General features: G+C 48.5%; 1 protein-coding gene across 1 annotated transcript in view; it reads right to left on the reverse strand.

The window, feature by feature from the left end:
• The window catches only part of EFHC2 (EF-hand domain containing 2), a 200,634-nt gene continuing 183,319 nt past the window's right edge, over positions 1-17,315 (reverse strand). Inside the window, exon 15 of the mRNA XM_043569816.1 lies at positions 1-719. Coding sequence (XP_043425751.1) covers positions 618-719 — 102 coding nt within the window. The 3' untranslated portion in view covers positions 1-617. The remainder of the gene's footprint in view (positions 720-17,315) is intronic.

Below are 17,315 nucleotides of genomic sequence, written 5' to 3' on the forward strand. Positions count from 1 at the left end.
GTGTGTTGCGTTGTGATGCGGTGTGTGTGTGTGTGTGTGTGTGTGTGTGTGTGTGTGTGTATTGTGGGGCGAGGGCAGGAGTCCTTCTCGTAGCTTTGCTGATTTCAGAAAATCAATACATTCACTCTAGAGAGGTTTAAGGATTATTTTGGTAAGGTGGGTTGCTACAAAGCTTAATTATAGAAGTAATAAACACGTGTCAAAAAGATTTCAAAAAATGTTTAACAGAATCACAACGTATTGCTCAGATATAATTTGATTTTATATTGTCATCTATAGCTGTCAAAAATAATTTTCTTTTTGTGTCGTAGCGAATCAAATTATGGCGGAGAGAAAACTGCCGTAAGATTCTTTGGTATTCATAAATCATACATGTAGCAAAAATGTTTGACGTTTCCTTAAATGGCATTTTTAATCATGCTGGCACATCAGCCGTGCAGTATGATGTTCTGAAGTGCGAAACTGACAAAAGGAAATCAATTGTGATCTATGGATTTCAATTCAGTATGAACCTTGCTTTTTTTTTTTTTTTTTTTAATGAAATTGTATCTGGTGAAATAAACGTAGTCGAACGAGAGCAGGAGATCAAAGGGAGCTGACCAAAAATTGGCACGCGGTTACTCTTCCACCAGGCCAAACACATCCTTTAAAAGTCTAAAATAGTCCACGTATTTCACAGGAATAGGTGATGGCATCCCGAGCCAGACATCTTCACATCTCTAGAAAGAAACCAAAGATGGACAGAATTATAACCATGTTTCAAAGCGCAGGTTCGTACATGCAACACCCAATTGTTTCTTACGGTTTATATAAGCTCTTGATAAATAGCGCTTTTTTTAAACATTTCCTTTATGTATTTTGAGAGAGAGAGACAGAAGGAAAGAAAGCGTTGGGGGAGGGGCAGGGAGAGAAGGAGGAGAGAATCCTCAGCAGGCTCCGCGCTGCCGGCGCCGAGCCGGACGTGGGGCTCGAACCCACAAGGAGTGAGAGAGACCGAGACCTGAGCTGAAACAGAGAGTCGGATGCGTAATTGACTGAGCCACCCGGGGCGCCCCTAATAGCTTATTTTCAAATGAGACATTTCTACTGTCCACTTTCGAATCATGAGGACTCGGTGGTAGACTGAATGCTTATGCTCACTCCATCCCTTTCTGTGTTAGAATTACACACCCGTGCTTTTTGCCATGTGGCTTTGCAGACCCTCCTATACATGGAGTCTATTTTCCTGTCCCTTTGATACGGGCTTGGCCACACAGCTGGCTTCGGCTTGCATGATGTTAGCAGGTGCACCACAAACAGGGTCTCTAACGAGCCCATTCGGTTTGACTCAGCCTTCCGTGCGTGTACCATTGCCATGAGAAGAACACGGCCCAAGCTGCTGCTGGTCCCCAAATGACACAGGTCGGGTCCGCCCACCTGACCCACACAGGTGCACGGACAAGAAAACGAAATGCCTGTTGTTGAGAACCACTGAAATTTGGGGGGGGGGCTGTTATGCACCATCATTGCAGTGATAACTCCCCCATGCTTTATGAAGAGCTCAATCACTGGGGCGCCTGGGTGGCCCAGTCGGTTAAGCGTCGGACTTTGGCTCAGGTCACGATCTCGTGGTTTGTGGGTTCGAGCCCCGTGTCAGGCTCTGTGCTGACAGCTCGGAGCCTGCTTCGATTCTGTGTCTCCCTCTCTCTGTCTGCCCCTCCCCCTGCTCATGCTCCTTCTCTCTCAAAAATACATAATGAACGTGAAAAAGAGTTAAAAAAGAGAACTCAATTATTAAAATCTGAACTAGCTACACTGACTTGTTGGTTACGGTTTCTTTAACAACGAAAAGAGCCATGAATCATTCACAGTGTGCTCTTGGGGAGAAGCTACTTTATATGTACTTTATATGGATGGATAAATATATATATATATACACACACATATGCTTTATATACAACAGATATGGCACGTGTATATTTGTGTATATGTGTTTTCTTTATTTGAGAGAGAGAGAGAGAGAGACAGCAGGGGAGGGGCACCTAGGCGCCCCTGTATATAGGTGTTCTAATTTCAGAAAATAAATACCTTTACTCTAGAGAGGTTTACGAATATTTTGATGAGCTGGGTGGCAACAAAACTTAATTATCTAAGTAGTAAACATGTCAGATTTCAAAAAATCTTGTATACATAAATCTATGCACACATATATGCACACATACACTTTATTTATGTTACAATGGTTGATATTAATATCAACGGGGGGGGGGGTGAGGAAGTCCATATCCTGTGGCTGTCTACATTTCTACTGTCAAGGTTAATTGTTTTATATAAGAGGTGCTGTATCTTTCCTAGTGTCACATCAGTATCCAGAGTCGTAAGGCGTCAGAAGCACGGGTAAGGGCCCAATAACTCTGTGATGGAATCGTGGAAGCAAACCTGTACTGTTTCAGCCGGGCCTTATAGGATGAAGACCAGTTCGGCAGGGGGGCTGAAATGAGAAAGGGTTTTCTGGGCACATGGAACAGCATAAGCAAAGGCCTGCAGACCTAAAGATCGATTTTCTAAAAATTTTTTTTTTTCAACGTTTATTTATTTTTGGGACAGAGAGAGACAGAGCATGAACGGGGGAGGGGCAGAGAGAGAGGGAGACACAGAATCGGAAGCAGGCTCCAGGCTCCGAGCCATCAGCCCAGAGCCTGACGCGGGGCTCGAACTCACGGACCGCGAGATCGTGACCTGGCTGAAGTCGGACGCTTAACCGACTGCGCCACCCAGGCGCCCCTAAAGATCGATTTTCAAGAAAGAACGAACAACCCAGTTGTGGTTTGGGATACATAGTGCCAAGGGCGAGAGAGGTGGGTGGGAGGAAAATATGGGGCCAAAACTTTGGGTTCTCTGTGCTAGTTGATACTTCCTGCCATGGTTAGGCCAAGTCGCAGGTGGGTCTCCATCAGAGAAATCCGATCAGCAATTAGTCAGATTCACTCATTGGGTGAAATGAAAGAGGAAAATCACTTTGGAGGTTACTGCAATTATCCCGTAGAGAGAGAGAGAGAGAGAGAGAGAGAGAGAGATGACAGAGAGAGAAGACAGAGAGAGAGAGAGGTGAGAGAGAGAGAGAGAGAGAGAGAGAGAGAGAGAGAGAGAGAGAGACACGGTTCCGCCACAACCAGGGGAGCTGAGGATGGGATTAATGAGAGCTACGTACGAAAAGGTTTTACGGCAGGAGAACACAGGATGCCTGGAAAGTGATCGATTCAGAGCGGGGAAGAAAGAAAGGGTAGTGTTAAGGGGTGAACTGTGTCCTCTGAAAAAAGACATGTTGAAATCTTAACCCGCAGTACCTTCACTAGGTGACCTTATTTGGAAATAGGGTCACTGCAGATGTAAACAGGTAAGAGGAGGTCATGCTGGAGTAGGGTGGGTCCCTACTCCGACAGGACTGGTGTCCTTGTAAACGAAGGGTACAGGTAAACAAATACAGGTAAGGAGAGTTCTAAGACACCAATTACTGGATGCAGAGTCCACCTGAATCCAGTGTGACCTCATTTTTAACTCTTAATTACATCAGCAAAGACCCGTTTCCAAATAAGTTCATATTCTGAGATTCTGGGTAGACATGAACTTGGGGGGCTGGGGGGTGGATGTGGGGCGCGCAACACTCAACCCTGGGTGATGTTATAAGCAAAGTAAGGAAAGCAGGGAGAGAAGTTGTAAACTTTTAATTGTTTTTTTTTTAATGTTTGTTTATTTTTGAGAGAGACAGAGCGTGAGCGGGGCAGGGGCAGGGAGCGAGAGGGAGACACAGAATCCGAAGCAGGTTCCAGGCTCCGAGCTCTCAGCACAGAGCCCCACGCGGGCCTCGAACTCACGAACCACGAGATCATGACGTGAGCCGAAGTCGGACGCTTAACGGACGGAGCCACGCAGGCGCCCCATAAACATCTTTTTTTTTTTTTTTTTAAGTGGGGAAGTAAGGATCAGAGGGGGAAAACAAAGTTCAATTCGGGACATTTTTGAACATTTGAGGTGCCCGTTAGGACATTAAGGTTAAGATTCTGGTAAACAGGGTTCTACGGAGCATGGACCTAGAGTCCAGAACCATGCAAAGACGTGGAGGGGACTGAAATAGGGGTGATATGTAAAACTGTGGTGATTAATAACGCTAACAGAGAATCAGAATCAGAACACCCAGCACTGGCATCTCTAAGGCATTTATACACTTACTGGATATTTACTATGTGACAGGTACTCTTGTGTTTTACATGTATTAAGTTATTTAACCATCACAGAAACCCTTAAGAGGCAGGCGTTATTTGGATGCCTATTTACAGAAAGGGAAACTGAGGGACAGAAGGGTTAAGCAGCTTGTCCAGAAAATGGCCCGTTAAGAGGAGGAGCCTGGCCTGTAACCCCAGCAGGCGGGCTCCAGAGCTCTGCTTAGCTGCTGAGCTGCCCTCCGAAGCCCATGAGAGGAGCGGGCCTATCTACAAGCAGCTGGCTCTCAGCCTGCCTGGCTACATCTGATCCTAACGTTTTCAACAAGAGGAGTTGAGTCAAAAACAATGGGATTCTTTTTAAGTTTATATATTTATTTGTTTATTTATTTACAGACAGAGACAGTGTGTGGGGGGGAGCAGCAGGGAGAGAGGGGGAGAGAGAGAGAGAGAGAGAGAGAGAATCCCAAGCAGGCTCTGCGCTGTCCGTGCGGAGCCCAATGTGGGGCTGGAACCCACAAAGCCGTGAGCTCGTGGCCTGAGCCGAAAACCAAGAGTTGGACGCTTAACCGACTGAGCCACCCAGGTGCCCCAACAATGTGATTCTGGAAGGGACGTTCCTGTTCTTTCTCAAGAATGCCTCCTGTCAGACACTGGAGGTTGAGCCTAAACCACCAACTGGCTGTGTGAAGAAGGAAATGGCCATTCGGATGGATGATGGCTAAACTAAGCCCTAGGGCGTATTTTGTACAATCCGTGCCACGTGGAACCTGGTGAAATGTCCTTCCTACACCAAAAAGCAGTAAATCATTGTGTGTGTGTGTGATATGCAGATATATATACACACACAAAATGATATATTTTAATCAATAGTCATTCAACTGTTCAATATGTCCTCAGACATCTCATTAAAACAAGAATTTGGAGATGAGAATTACACTTATTAGCCATAAGCCAGACTTGGGCAAAATGAAGCTCAAGTAAATACCCTGAGGTTTGAAACGAAGGATAATTTAAGGTGAAAAGACACAAGAGTCCATTTCTTTACTCCATGGCTATGCTCTCTCTCTAGAATCAAAACCACTTCCCTCCATTTGGTTTCCCTTTGTCACTATTCTCTAGGATCCAAGTGGGAGTGACTTTTTCTGCCCAAATACCTGGCAAGTGCCACAGGCAATATTTGCAGTGGTTGAGGAACCCAGGATCCATTCACTGCCAATATGATATTGTGATCCATAATAAGATAATGTATATTTGGTCTTTGTCCCTGTTTCTAGCACACGGCTCCTAAAACCCTTGAAACTTCCTAAGTGCTGAGAGTGATAAGGTGTCTTATGTTAATGCGACATTTTGGAAAAGCACCTAAGGCGGGGGGGGGGGGGGGGGGGGCTGGTTGCTAGGCCAACAGACCTTGTAATTAGAGGGTTGGAACTGTCATTTCTATTCTCCCCCTGACCTCCAGGGACAGAGCTGGAGGTCGAGTTCAATCACCAATGGCCAATGATTTAATAATCAATCACACCTTTGTAATGAGCCTCTGTAAGAACCCAAGAGGATGGGGATCGGAGAGCTTCTGGGTTGGTGAGCACGTGGAGATTTGAGGAGGGTGGCCAGAGAGGGCGTGGAAGCTCCCTGCCTGTCCCCCCTACCTTGCCCTATGCATCTCTGCCCCCTGGCTGTTTGGGGTTATATCCTTTTTTTTTTTTTAATGTTTATTTATTTTTGAGAGGGGGAGAGAGAGAGAGAGAAAGCAAGTGCGAGGGGCAGAGAGAGAGGAAGACAGAGAATCCTAAGCAGGTCCCATGCCATTAAGTGCAGAGCCTGACGCGGGGCTCAAACCCACAAACCGTGAGATCATGACCTGAGCTGAAATCGAAAGTCGGAGGTTAACCAACTGACCCACCCAGGCCGCCCCTATATCCTTTTATAAGAAACGAGTGATCAAGTAAGTAAAATGTTTCTCTGAGTTCTGTGAGCTGCTCTAGCAAATTAACCGAACCCAAGGAGGGGGTTGTGGGAACCTCCCGTCTATAGCCAGTTGACCAGAAGCACAGGTGATACACCCACTGGGATCTGATGCTTTCTCCAAGTAGATCACGACAGAACGGAGTCGAATTGTAGGACCCCCAGCTGATGTCAAGAGTTGCTTGGTGTAGGGCAAAACCCCCACACATTGGAATTGGTGCCAGAATTGTAGCCAACCCCCAATCCTAGGGAGATTTTCACAGGTACTAGTTTAAAGGGACCGACAGAAATTAAGTCGAGATCCAGAGGAGGGTGGGAAGCGGGACCTAAGACCGAAGAAACTCAGGGGGAGGAGAGGCATCAATAGAGTAGAGGGAAAAGGAATCTTCTTCATAGTTTTGCCCGTAATTGGGGTCCATCTAAAGGAGTCCCCTGGGCCGTCTCTTTGCAAAATAAAGACGTCTTGGGAGACACGAGAAACCCCACACTCCCGCCACCTAATTGCTCTAATAAATCCACAAATGTTCTACGTTACATAATACGACAATCTGGGCAGTGAGTAAAAATATTCTTCGTGTTCGCTGACCTTTTATTCACGCGATACTACAAGAGGAGAAGAAAACTCCAGATTATCGTATTCCCAGCAGTGCCCGTGAGTTTTTAAGTGGAAATACGAGCATGGGAAGTCTCCAGCAGGACAGCTCATCCACAGCAGCCGACGCTTCCCATTCCAGATCTGAAATATCCGTACGTAGCAGGGTCTGCCAGCGCCCCTCCGCATCCCCTCACCCCTTCCACTTTGGCACGCCCCAGCCTGACTTCCGACCACCAGCACCTGCGTTCTTTTGCGCGAAAACTTTTCTTTTGGCCTCGGAGGCCCACTTTAGCCGCCCCTGTGACATGCCACAAGGGCCTGTGAATTCATTCTTTTCCCGCACTTCAGAAGTAGCCTTCATCCATGACTGATGGGAGCTGATGGATGAATACCACAACTCCCTTGCACTTTGGGGAGTGGGGGCAAACACTAAGGTACATCTAGGCCACGGGATCCCTCAGTTTCCCAGAGGCATTAAGTTCCAGTCACCAAAATGTGTCACTAGTTTGAGAAATGCCCTGCCCTTCATTCCCCACCCCCTTGATAGTGTCCCTTTTGCTTCCTGCCCCTGCCCCCCAAATCTATCTACACTCAAATCCTTGTCTCCAAGTCGGGTTCTAGAGGAAGTCACACAAAGACGCTCTGCACTTTGGTATTTACCAAAATTAATAGTGTCTATGAAAGTCACAGCACAGCTTGGAACCGAGCAACTTCCTGACAAACTTCCAGATAATTCCAGAGACTGCGCCCAAATCTCGAAACAGAATTCAGTTCCACCTGGAGCATAAACAGTATCTGCTGGAAGAAGGAACAGCCATGATATGCAGAGCGAAACTCAACAATGACGCAAAAAAAAATCGTGACGCTGAAATTTTAGGCTGGGAACCGCCTCCAAGTTTGCTTGCAAGTTGGCTTGCAAGTCAGGCAAGTTGGCAATAAATTACTTGTTCGTCAATGGCGAAAAAAAGGAGCTGCCGATCTGTAAAAATCATACGCCCTTGAAACAAAGATGGCACTGGCTAGAAACCCAGTAAGCGGCAGCTGCCCAGTGAGAATAGCAGAGCTGTGTGCGAGCTCCTGGGCTCTGGATTTATTTGCTTTGACATTTTTAAAAGGAAATTTAATTGGATTATGTCTCCTTCTAGTTTAAAATTTTCTACTGTAGTACCGGCCACCAGATGCATGAGGGGAAAAGATCGGGAGCCAATTAAATTCCACGCTTCACTGAAACAAGGTTATTTTTATTCCTCCCAAATGTAAGGCTGATGGAGTCATGTTAGTGATTTCACTCTGTTATTCCCCTCCGCTTACTCAAAAAAAAAAAAAAAGATGTTTCTGTGGGAAATAGCTATGAATTTGTAGACCAGTCCAGTAGCATGGATGGGATTGAAATGGTGCTTTTCGTAAATTTACTGCCTTCTAATAGGTTGACATGACCTCAGAACTAATTGAGTTAAGTTGAGAAAATTGCAAAGACAATTAAAGTTCAGTAAATCAAACTGAAATCTGGGGAGGAAATTTTGCAAATACTTGGTGAGATGGTCCAGAGCATTCTGATAACACAGGGAAAAGCTCACCTAGAAAACCTGGAGGTTTGCTTCTATTCCCGCCCGTTTCTGTGTTCGCCACCATGCCAATATTTCCCAATTGCTTCCACTGCCCTACACAAATCTTTGCAAGAATGGCCATCTGAGTGTAGCTAAAACATAGGTGTGGCCTTTAAACAAGAGGCCTTTCCTTAAAACTGCATTGCAGGGTACAGGGTGCCTGGGTGGCGCAGTCGGTTGGGCGCCCGACTTCAGCCAGGTCACGATCTCGCCGTCTGTGAGTTCGAGCCCCGCGTCGGGCTCTGGGCTGATGGCTCGGAGCCTGGAGCCTGTTTCCGATTCTGTGTCTCCCTCTCTCTCTCTGCCCCTCGCCGTTCATGCTCTGTCTCTCTCTGTCCCAAAAATAAATAAAAACGTTGAAGAAAAAAAAATTAAAAAAAAAAAAACGCATTGCAGGGTAAAAAGAGTTGTTTTTTTTTTTTCAACGTTTATTTATTTTTGGGACAGAGAGAGACAGAGCATGAACGGGGGAGGGGCAGAGAGAGAGGGAGACACAGAATCGGAAACAGGCTCCAGGCTCCGAGCCATCAGCCCAGAGCCCGACGCGGGGCTCGAACTCACGGACCGCGAGATCGTGACCTGGCTGAAGTCGGACGCTTAACCGACTGCGCCACCCAGGCGCCCCTGTCAGCTACTTTTAAACTCCAATGAGCATGACTAATAGTCTTTCATTTCAACTGTTAAATTCAACCTCATATTCTAGAAATAACTGCTTATTTAAAAGGTTGGCACCAGGCCCCTAACTTCAGTTAGTTTAGTCTTTACCTTTCGGGATGCCTTTGAGTCTCAGCTTCCAATACATTGGGAGTGATACTTAGTTTCGCTCAAGAATGGGACAATAAAACGTCACAGGATACCCCACCCTCCAAATACCCGAAGAAGATTCTCAACAACCGGGGTGTCCAAAGATGTATCCCAAGGTGCCCCCGACTGGTCCCCACTCCCCACTGCCAAGGCTAGAAGATCATCCCGTTGCGGCAAGCGAGGGCTTTAGGGTCGATTGCTAATGCTTCGGCAGTTACAGTGCTCGTAAAATGAAGCCACATACAAGGTTTCTCAGAAATGTCAAAAGATAAGACGCCAGTCACACGGGGCAAAAGTTATAAAGCTTATATGAGGACCGATTTAGCACAACAGAACGGAAATGGGGTCTCCAGGCCTTGACCACGCCAGGGCAACGTGCTGAGACCGCAGACAGTCACATAATGGAGCGAGCGTTAAGTTACAGCCTCATGGGCTCACCGTGGGCTGCCGTGGGAGCCAGGCAGAGGCCTCGCCAAGGAACTCCTGAGAATGCAGGCCACAGGCCACCGTCACGGTCACGGGGAGTAACACCCATCCACGTAGGAAGGTCTCTCACCAAAGGGCAGTGGGACTGATCACAGCTAGCCTAGCCCCAGACCACAGTCCTCTTTGTCAATTTTGCTTGTTTGTTATCGGACCCCAGCCCTATGGGCAGAGACCAGCTAACTGACCATCACATGCAGGGGACCCCCACCCGAGTCTGGGGGACCAGTCCTGCCATCCAGCAGACCAAGCCCCAGGAGCTGCTGTCTGGACCTAGCCTTATCCCCTGGCTGGGAGGATGGTTTGCCTGAGCCCAAGTCTGTATTCTGGCAACGGACTGTGCAGGCTCCTTCTCTTTTTGCCCCCAGAAGATCCATTTTCTGCCCTTTTCACCCAGCTCACTGCCCTGGGAGGCCAACCTCTGTGGATTGCATCACACCCCGAGCTTCCTCGTTCTGTGGCTGCTGTTGGGTGGGTCCAGCCAATGGGCGGCACCAAGAGATCAGGGTATTGATTCCACTTCCCCTCCCCCCACCTTCTGCCGGCTCCTCCCCTGGGCTCCAAGAATCAGACCGAGGGAAAGTAAAGGTTTCCCTCCGTTGCTGGTCCCTGAGTGCTCCGCTGCCCTGACTGGGTCCTGTAACCCTATCCGCTCCTCTGTCCATAGTCCCTTCGCTAAATCCGTGTCCGTGACTCCTCTGAGTGTGCGGTGTCTGGTCCCTGCTGGAACCTCACCGGTGTGGGGACGTAGCCAGCTCTGGCCCCCCGGGAGGGGCTCAAGGCTTGTCAGTTCAAGCCTGCCGACTGCCGGCTTCCCCCTGATGGCTGGACAGTGCTCACTTCAGGACGCCCCATCACTGTGCTCTCTGCTTTGGAGAGAGGCCCCGCCTCTCCCATCCCCTGTCCCAGACCACCCTCCTACTCAGCCCCCCGCTGGCTGAAGCCACTGGTCCTGTTCCCCTTTTCTGGCCCCTCCCCCCCACGGCAGTTTAATCAGGGTAGACTGGGAAGGTGCCCCAAACCCGTACGTACCCTGACCATCCATCCCGTCCATCAACATGGACACAGACAGGATTTTGGTTGTGGAATCAGTAGTACTGAGGCCTGCTCGGCTTTTGTCAGCCAGGAAGTCCCTTTGCGTTTCTCGGTAAGGCCCCCCAGTTAAGGGAAGGGATCGTGTCGCGGATAACGTTCAGCACAGGAGTAAAGATATGCAGGTTCCCCCGGTGGGGGAAAGGGAGAGAGGGGGACAGGGAGGGAGAGAGAGAGAATCCCAAGCGGGCTCCACACTCAGCATGGAGCCCAATGTGGGGCTCGAACCCATGACCCTGAGATCATGACCTGAGCCGATATCAAGAGGTGCACACTCAACCAACCGTGTCACCCAAGCGCCGCCCCCACAACCTGGTGGATCTTGTCCTGAAGTCCCGCCCGGGACTTCCCGGCTATGGCAGATCCCCCAAATATGCTGGCTGTCCTCAAAGCTCTAAGGGAGAGGCCTTCTCTGCCCAACTGGGTCCCCACAGATCTACACAACTGATCTGACTCCACACTGCCAGGCCCCCAGTTGATACCAAGAACGGTCACCAAAGGCTTCAAGGACAATAAAAGCAAAAATAAACAAGTGGGATGACATCAAACTAAAAACTTTTACATGGCAGAGGAAACCAACAACAAAACGAAAAGGCAATCTACTGAATGGGAGCACACATTTGCAAATGATGCATCTGATAAGGGGTTACTATCCAAAATATAGAAAGCACTCATAAAACCCAATATCAAAAGCCGGGCAGAGGAGGGGCACCTGGGTAGCTCAATCGACTGAGTCACCAACTCTCGATTTCGGCTCAGGTCACGATCTCACGGTTTTGTGGGTTCCGGCCCCGTGTTGGGCTCTGCGAGGAGCCTGCTTCAGATTCTCCCTCTCTTCCTGCCTCTCCCCCACTCGACCTTTCTCTGTCTCTCTCAAAAATAAACTTTAAAAGGGGCGCCTGGGTGGCTCCGTCGGTTGGGCGTCCGACTTCAGCTCAGGTCAGGATCTCGCGGTTTGTGGGTTCGAGTCCCGTGTCGGGCCCTGTGCTGACAGCTTGGAGCCTGGAGCCTGCTTCCGATTCTGTGTTTCCCTCTCTCTCTGCCCCTCCCTTGCTCGTGTTCTCTCTCTCTCTCTCTATTTCAAAAAATAAAATATTGGGGCGCCTGGGTGGCGCAGTCGGTTGAGCGTCCGACTTCAGCCAGGTCACGATCTCGCGGTCCGTGAGTTCGAGCCCCGCGTCGGGCTCTGGGCTGATGGCTCAGAGCCTGGAGCCTGTTTCCGATTCTGTGTCTCCTTCTCTCTCTGCCCCTCCCCCGTTCATGCTCTGTCTCTCTCTGTCCCAAAAATAAATAAACGTTGAAAAAAAATTTTTTTTTAAATAATAAAATAATATGGTTTTTTTTGTTTTGTTTTTTTTTAATTTTTTTTTTCAACGTTTATTTATTTTTGGGACAGAGAGAGACAGAGCATGAACGGGGGATGGGCAGAGAGAGAGGGAGACACAGAATCGGAAACAGGCTCCAGGCTCTGAGCCATCAGCCCAGAGCCCGACGCGGGGCTCGAACTCACGGACCGCGAGATCGTGACCTGGCTGAAGTCGGACGCTTAACCGACTGCGCCACCCAGGCGCCCCTAAAATAATATGTTAAAAAAAATTTTTTTTAAAAGACAGGAGGGGTAGGGTGCCTGGGTGGCTCAGTCTTAGGTTAAGTGTCTGACTCTTGATTTCGGCTCAGGTCACGATCCCAGGGTTGTGAGATCAAGCCCCACGTTGGGCTCCACCTATAAGTGCAGAGCCTGATGGGAGATTCTCTCTCTCTCTCCCACTGCCCCTCTCCCCTGCTCACACACTCTCTCTCTAAAATAAATAAATCAATTAAACAGGTAAGAAATAACAGCACTGGCAAGAACATGGAGGAAATACACTGCGGGGAGGAATGCAAACTGGTGCAGCCGCCCTGGAAAACAGTGTGGAGGTTCCTCAAAAAATTAACAATAGAACTACCTTACGATCCAGCAATTGCACTTCTAGGTATTTGTTGGAAGAAAATGAAAACCCTAATTTGAAAAGACATATGCACCCCTATGTTTCATTGCAGGAGTATTTAAAATAGCCAAGGCGTGGAAACAGACAAGGCATCCATCGATGAAGGAACAGATAAAGAAACTGTGGTCTGTACGTACAATAGTATTCAGCCATCAAAAAAAGAGAAGGAAACCTTGCCATCTGTGACAACACAGATGGACCTCGAGGGCACTACGCTAAGTGAAATAAGTCAGACAGAGAGAGAGGAATGCCGTCATGACTCCACTCATATACGTAGACTCTAAAGACTAACCAAACGAACAAAACAGAAACAGACTCATAGCTACAGAGAACAAACTGATGGTTGCCGAAGCGGGTAGGAAATGGGGGACGGGTAAAGTAGGTGAAGGGAATTAAGAGGTGCAATCTTCCAGTTATAAAATATAACTACGGCAGGGAGGTAACGTACAGCAGAGGGCATACAGTCAATAACACCGGACGGTGACAGAGAGATGGTAACTAGGTGACCATTTTGCAATGTGTATGAGTGTCGAATCACTATATTATATGCCTGAAACGAATACAGTATTGTATGTCAATTATTTTTTTTTTATTTTTTTTTATTTTTTATTTATTTTTTTTTTTAATTTTTTTTTTTTCAACGTTTATTTATTTTTGGGACAGAGAGAGACAGAGCATGAATGGGGGAGGGGCAGAGGCAGAGGGAGACACAGAATCAGAAACAGGCTCCAGGCTCCGAGCCATCAGCCCAGAGCCTGACGCGGGGCTCGAACTCACGGACCGCGAGATCGTGACCTGGCTGAAGTCGGACGCTTAACCGACTGCGCCACCCAGGCGCCCCCAATTATTTTTAATAAAAACAAAAAACAAGAGCTTCAAGAATAGCTCGTCGCCAAGCTTTGAGGTACCGTCCAGGACCTCCCTGAGGAAGGACTTGGTGGCCCAGCTGCTGAGAGTCCCCTGCAGGGATGGCCTCAGCTTACGCGCTATCTTGGCTGCAAGGAGTCACGTTATCCGAGGTCATACCCCTTCCTAAAGCAACCCACAGGGATAAAGGATAAAGGCCAAGCCATTGTGGCCCAACTCGGGACAGCTCGGAAAGGCCATTCCAGTTCCAGAGTTCCCCGTGGGTTGCCTCAACTGTTCCGTCTGCCCGCTCCTGTATCCTTCCTCTCCCTTTCGTATGTATCGAGCCCAAGAACACTCCCAAATAAACACCCTGCCCATTCAACTCCACCTGCTTCTTGCAGAACCCAACCTGTGACAGGCTCTGACCTGAGCATCTCAGGGCATTACTGGATATTAACATGTCAGCACACTTACAGGGTTCAGGAGATCCTGGACTTCTCACTACTGATGGTGCTGTATCAACCCTGCAATATTATGCTCAACCCATTCGCGCTAAATATTTTCACATGAGATTATAGACTCACTGGTAACATTCCCAAGCTATCTTATATCCTCTTTACGCAACAATAACAAGCTTAGGAATACCAGAGCACTGTGGGCTCTGGGATCTAGTTACGTTCTCATGACGAAGTCAAATTGGTACCATTTCATACCTAGGTTCTTTTCTTTTTAAAACTGGCGAAAAAGGAATGGCCCCTCGCAAATGCCTCCCACAGACAGAACCCGCTCCCAGGCTTGGTCAGCAGAGTTGATAAGAGACCCAAAGAGTAAAGTCTCACGGCACATAAGTAACAACTGGACGAGCCCACTGCTGGAGCACAGGCCCTTTTTCTGATGCCATCTTCCTGTTGTGGTTCTCCTACCTTTAAGGGTGGAATCACTGACCATAGCCTTGGAAGCTGAGTGCTCAAGGCCCGGCCCCTTCACCTGAGAAAGTTAAGACCTCTCCACTTTGTTTTCTTTTTTAATGTTTATTTATTTTTGAGAGAGACAGAGAGAGACCGAGAATGAGCAGGGGAGGGGCAGAGAGAGCAGGAGACACAGAATCCGAAATAGGCTCCAGGCTCTGAGCCATCAGCACAGAGCCCGACGCGGGGCTTGAACTCACGAACCGTGAGATCATGACCTGAGCCGAAGTCACACGCTTAACCGACCGAGCCACCCAGGCGCCCCAAGACCTCTCCATTTTATAAACAATAATAATAGCTAACATTTAAGCCCTTACTATGGGACAGGTGTGGCGACATGGGCCTCATGTGTACCACCCTCAACCCTCACAACCACGCCTATGGAAGGGCTATTGTCATCTCCATTTCTGAGGGGAGGAAACCTAAAAGGTTCAGTAACTTGCACAAAGTCACCCGCTTAGTCAATCACAGAGCTAAGGATGTGAACTCGGGTTCATGTGGTTTCAGACCCTCTGCTCCACACTTCTGAGGCACCTGACGTCCACAGCTCAGTAACTGTCCCAGCAACAGAGTGGGTAAGGGATGAAATGGGGGAGGGGTGGCTAAGGGGAGAGCGAATCTTTGGTCTTCCCGCCTGGTGGCTTCTCTTCCAGTGTGGGCGGTGATCCTTTTCTGGGCCCTTAAATCAACTTAACGGGTCACAAACTGCACTCAAAAGAGAGAAAGAAGGGGGGTGGGGGGAGAGAGGCAAGAAAAGGAAACCAGGGAAGAAGGAAAAGAGAAAGAAAGTGACACATTGCGCAACACGTAGTTAGAATAGTACTGATTCGTGAAACTTTTGTTCCACTGCATATGCGCATGCTGGGTTGCTATGAAAAAAGTCTTTCTTAATTGTCGTACCCAAAGATCATTAGCCCGGTCATCAGGAAAATAAAAATTAAAGTGATAAGCTACCACGATGTCAGAGGCAAACATGCAAAAATGACCTGAACGCCTATCAACAGAAAAATGGATGAATAAATTATTCTGTATCCATACTACAGCTATGAAAGAATGGCTCAGGTCTATACATATTAAACTAGCGTGACTGCCCATGATGAACCGTTACATAAGAAAAACACACCACAGATAAATGCATGTGGTGGAATTATATATTAAAAACATTTTTTAAGTTTATTTATTTTGAGAGAGAGAGAGAGAGACACACAGAGAGAGAGAGAACGCACAAGGAGGGAGGGGCAGAGAGAAGGAGAGACAGAATCCAAGCAGGGTCTACGCCATCAGCGCACAGCCCGATGTGGGGCTCGAACTCCCGAACCGTGAGATCACGACCTGAGCTGAGATCAAGAATTGGACGCTCAACTGACTGCACCACCCAGGCACCCCTAGAATTATATTTTTGTGCAGTAAGTGACGAAGCCCCCAATGTACAGGTGAACGTTTGGGTGGTGGACTGGGTGCAACAGAAAAGGAGACAGGTAGGAAGTAAGGAAAAGAACGACAAAGGCAGTCGCCGACTAGCACGAAAAAGCACGCGCGTCATTCAGGATGCCACAGGAAACAGAGGACGTGGGCAAATCGCGGAAGTTGCGGGGAATTTAAAATAAAGTGACCGTTGACCAAGTTGCGGGAAGCGGTCAGGAAAGGCCACAGGGGATCCTCCAGCCCCTCGAGGAGTGTAGCAAGGGGGGGAGGGGGGCCGTTACCACCGCCTGGGGCCAAAGGGGTGGTAATGGTTACTGGAGGGTTCCTGAGGGTGGGCACTGGAGTCTGGAGTGGTGGGCAGCTATGGAGGACGTGGTTGGTCCACGGGAACTGGCAGGGAGGGACAGGATTTCTCTCTCCTCCCACCCTCCATTCTCTTGCTGGTGCATGCCACTGGCCAACCCAAGGGAGGTGGGGGGCAGAGGGCTAGCGGACCCGTTGATGCAGCCCATAAAGGTCAGCTGCCTGGGACTCAGAGCAGGGGAGAGGGGGCCGGGGAAAAGTCCTAATGGGACAAACGGATGCTATCCAACCAGCCCAGGATACGATAACATGGAGCGGAAAGGTAGAATGTAAACGCCATCGCTCATTTTTAAGTACCTGCATGGATAAGAATGAAAAGGTTACCAAAGGATAGTACTGATCTGGTTTTGTGATGGCATCTTGGGTTTTACTTAATTAAATGCAATAAGTTCGATCATGATGATATTAAAAAAGATTTTTTTTTCTTTCTGTGCTTCACAGTGAAACGGGCGTGAGTTACAATTCTCACTTTACCACACACTTGCTGCTTTTCTAACTCCCTGATCTCTAAAATGGGGATCACAAGAGTATCCACCTGCTAGGGTTCCGAGGAGGATCAAATGAGTCAGTAGATCTTTCCAGTCTTAGTGTTCGCCACATAGGACGTGCTTTACGTGTTTGCAGTTGTCATGGTGACAATGGGACATCAAGAGCCTCCTAATGGGTCTACCTGTTCCCAAGTCCCCTCTCCAAACTGCCCACCATCCAGCCCAGAGCAAAACTCCCTCTACAGGGAACACGTGATCATGTCGCTCTCTTCCTTGACCCCGTCCCCGGCCTCCAGAGCTTGCAGGACAATATTCAAACCTCAGCCTTGCGGGTATCTCGAGCCTCCTCCTCCTCCACTCCTCCCTTCGTGCCTTCATGCCAGGATGTGTCCCCTTCCCCCTTGCTAACTCGTACTATTCAGCATTCAAATTTCAAGCGTCACCTCCCCTGAGAAGACTTGCTGCCCACCCCACCCCCCGCCCCAATGC

The sequence above is a fragment of the Prionailurus bengalensis genome, chromosome X (assembly GCF_016509475.1).
Source record: "Prionailurus bengalensis isolate Pbe53 chromosome X, Fcat_Pben_1.1_paternal_pri, whole genome shotgun sequence".
NCBI lineage: Eukaryota > Metazoa > Chordata > Mammalia > Carnivora > Felidae > Prionailurus > Prionailurus bengalensis.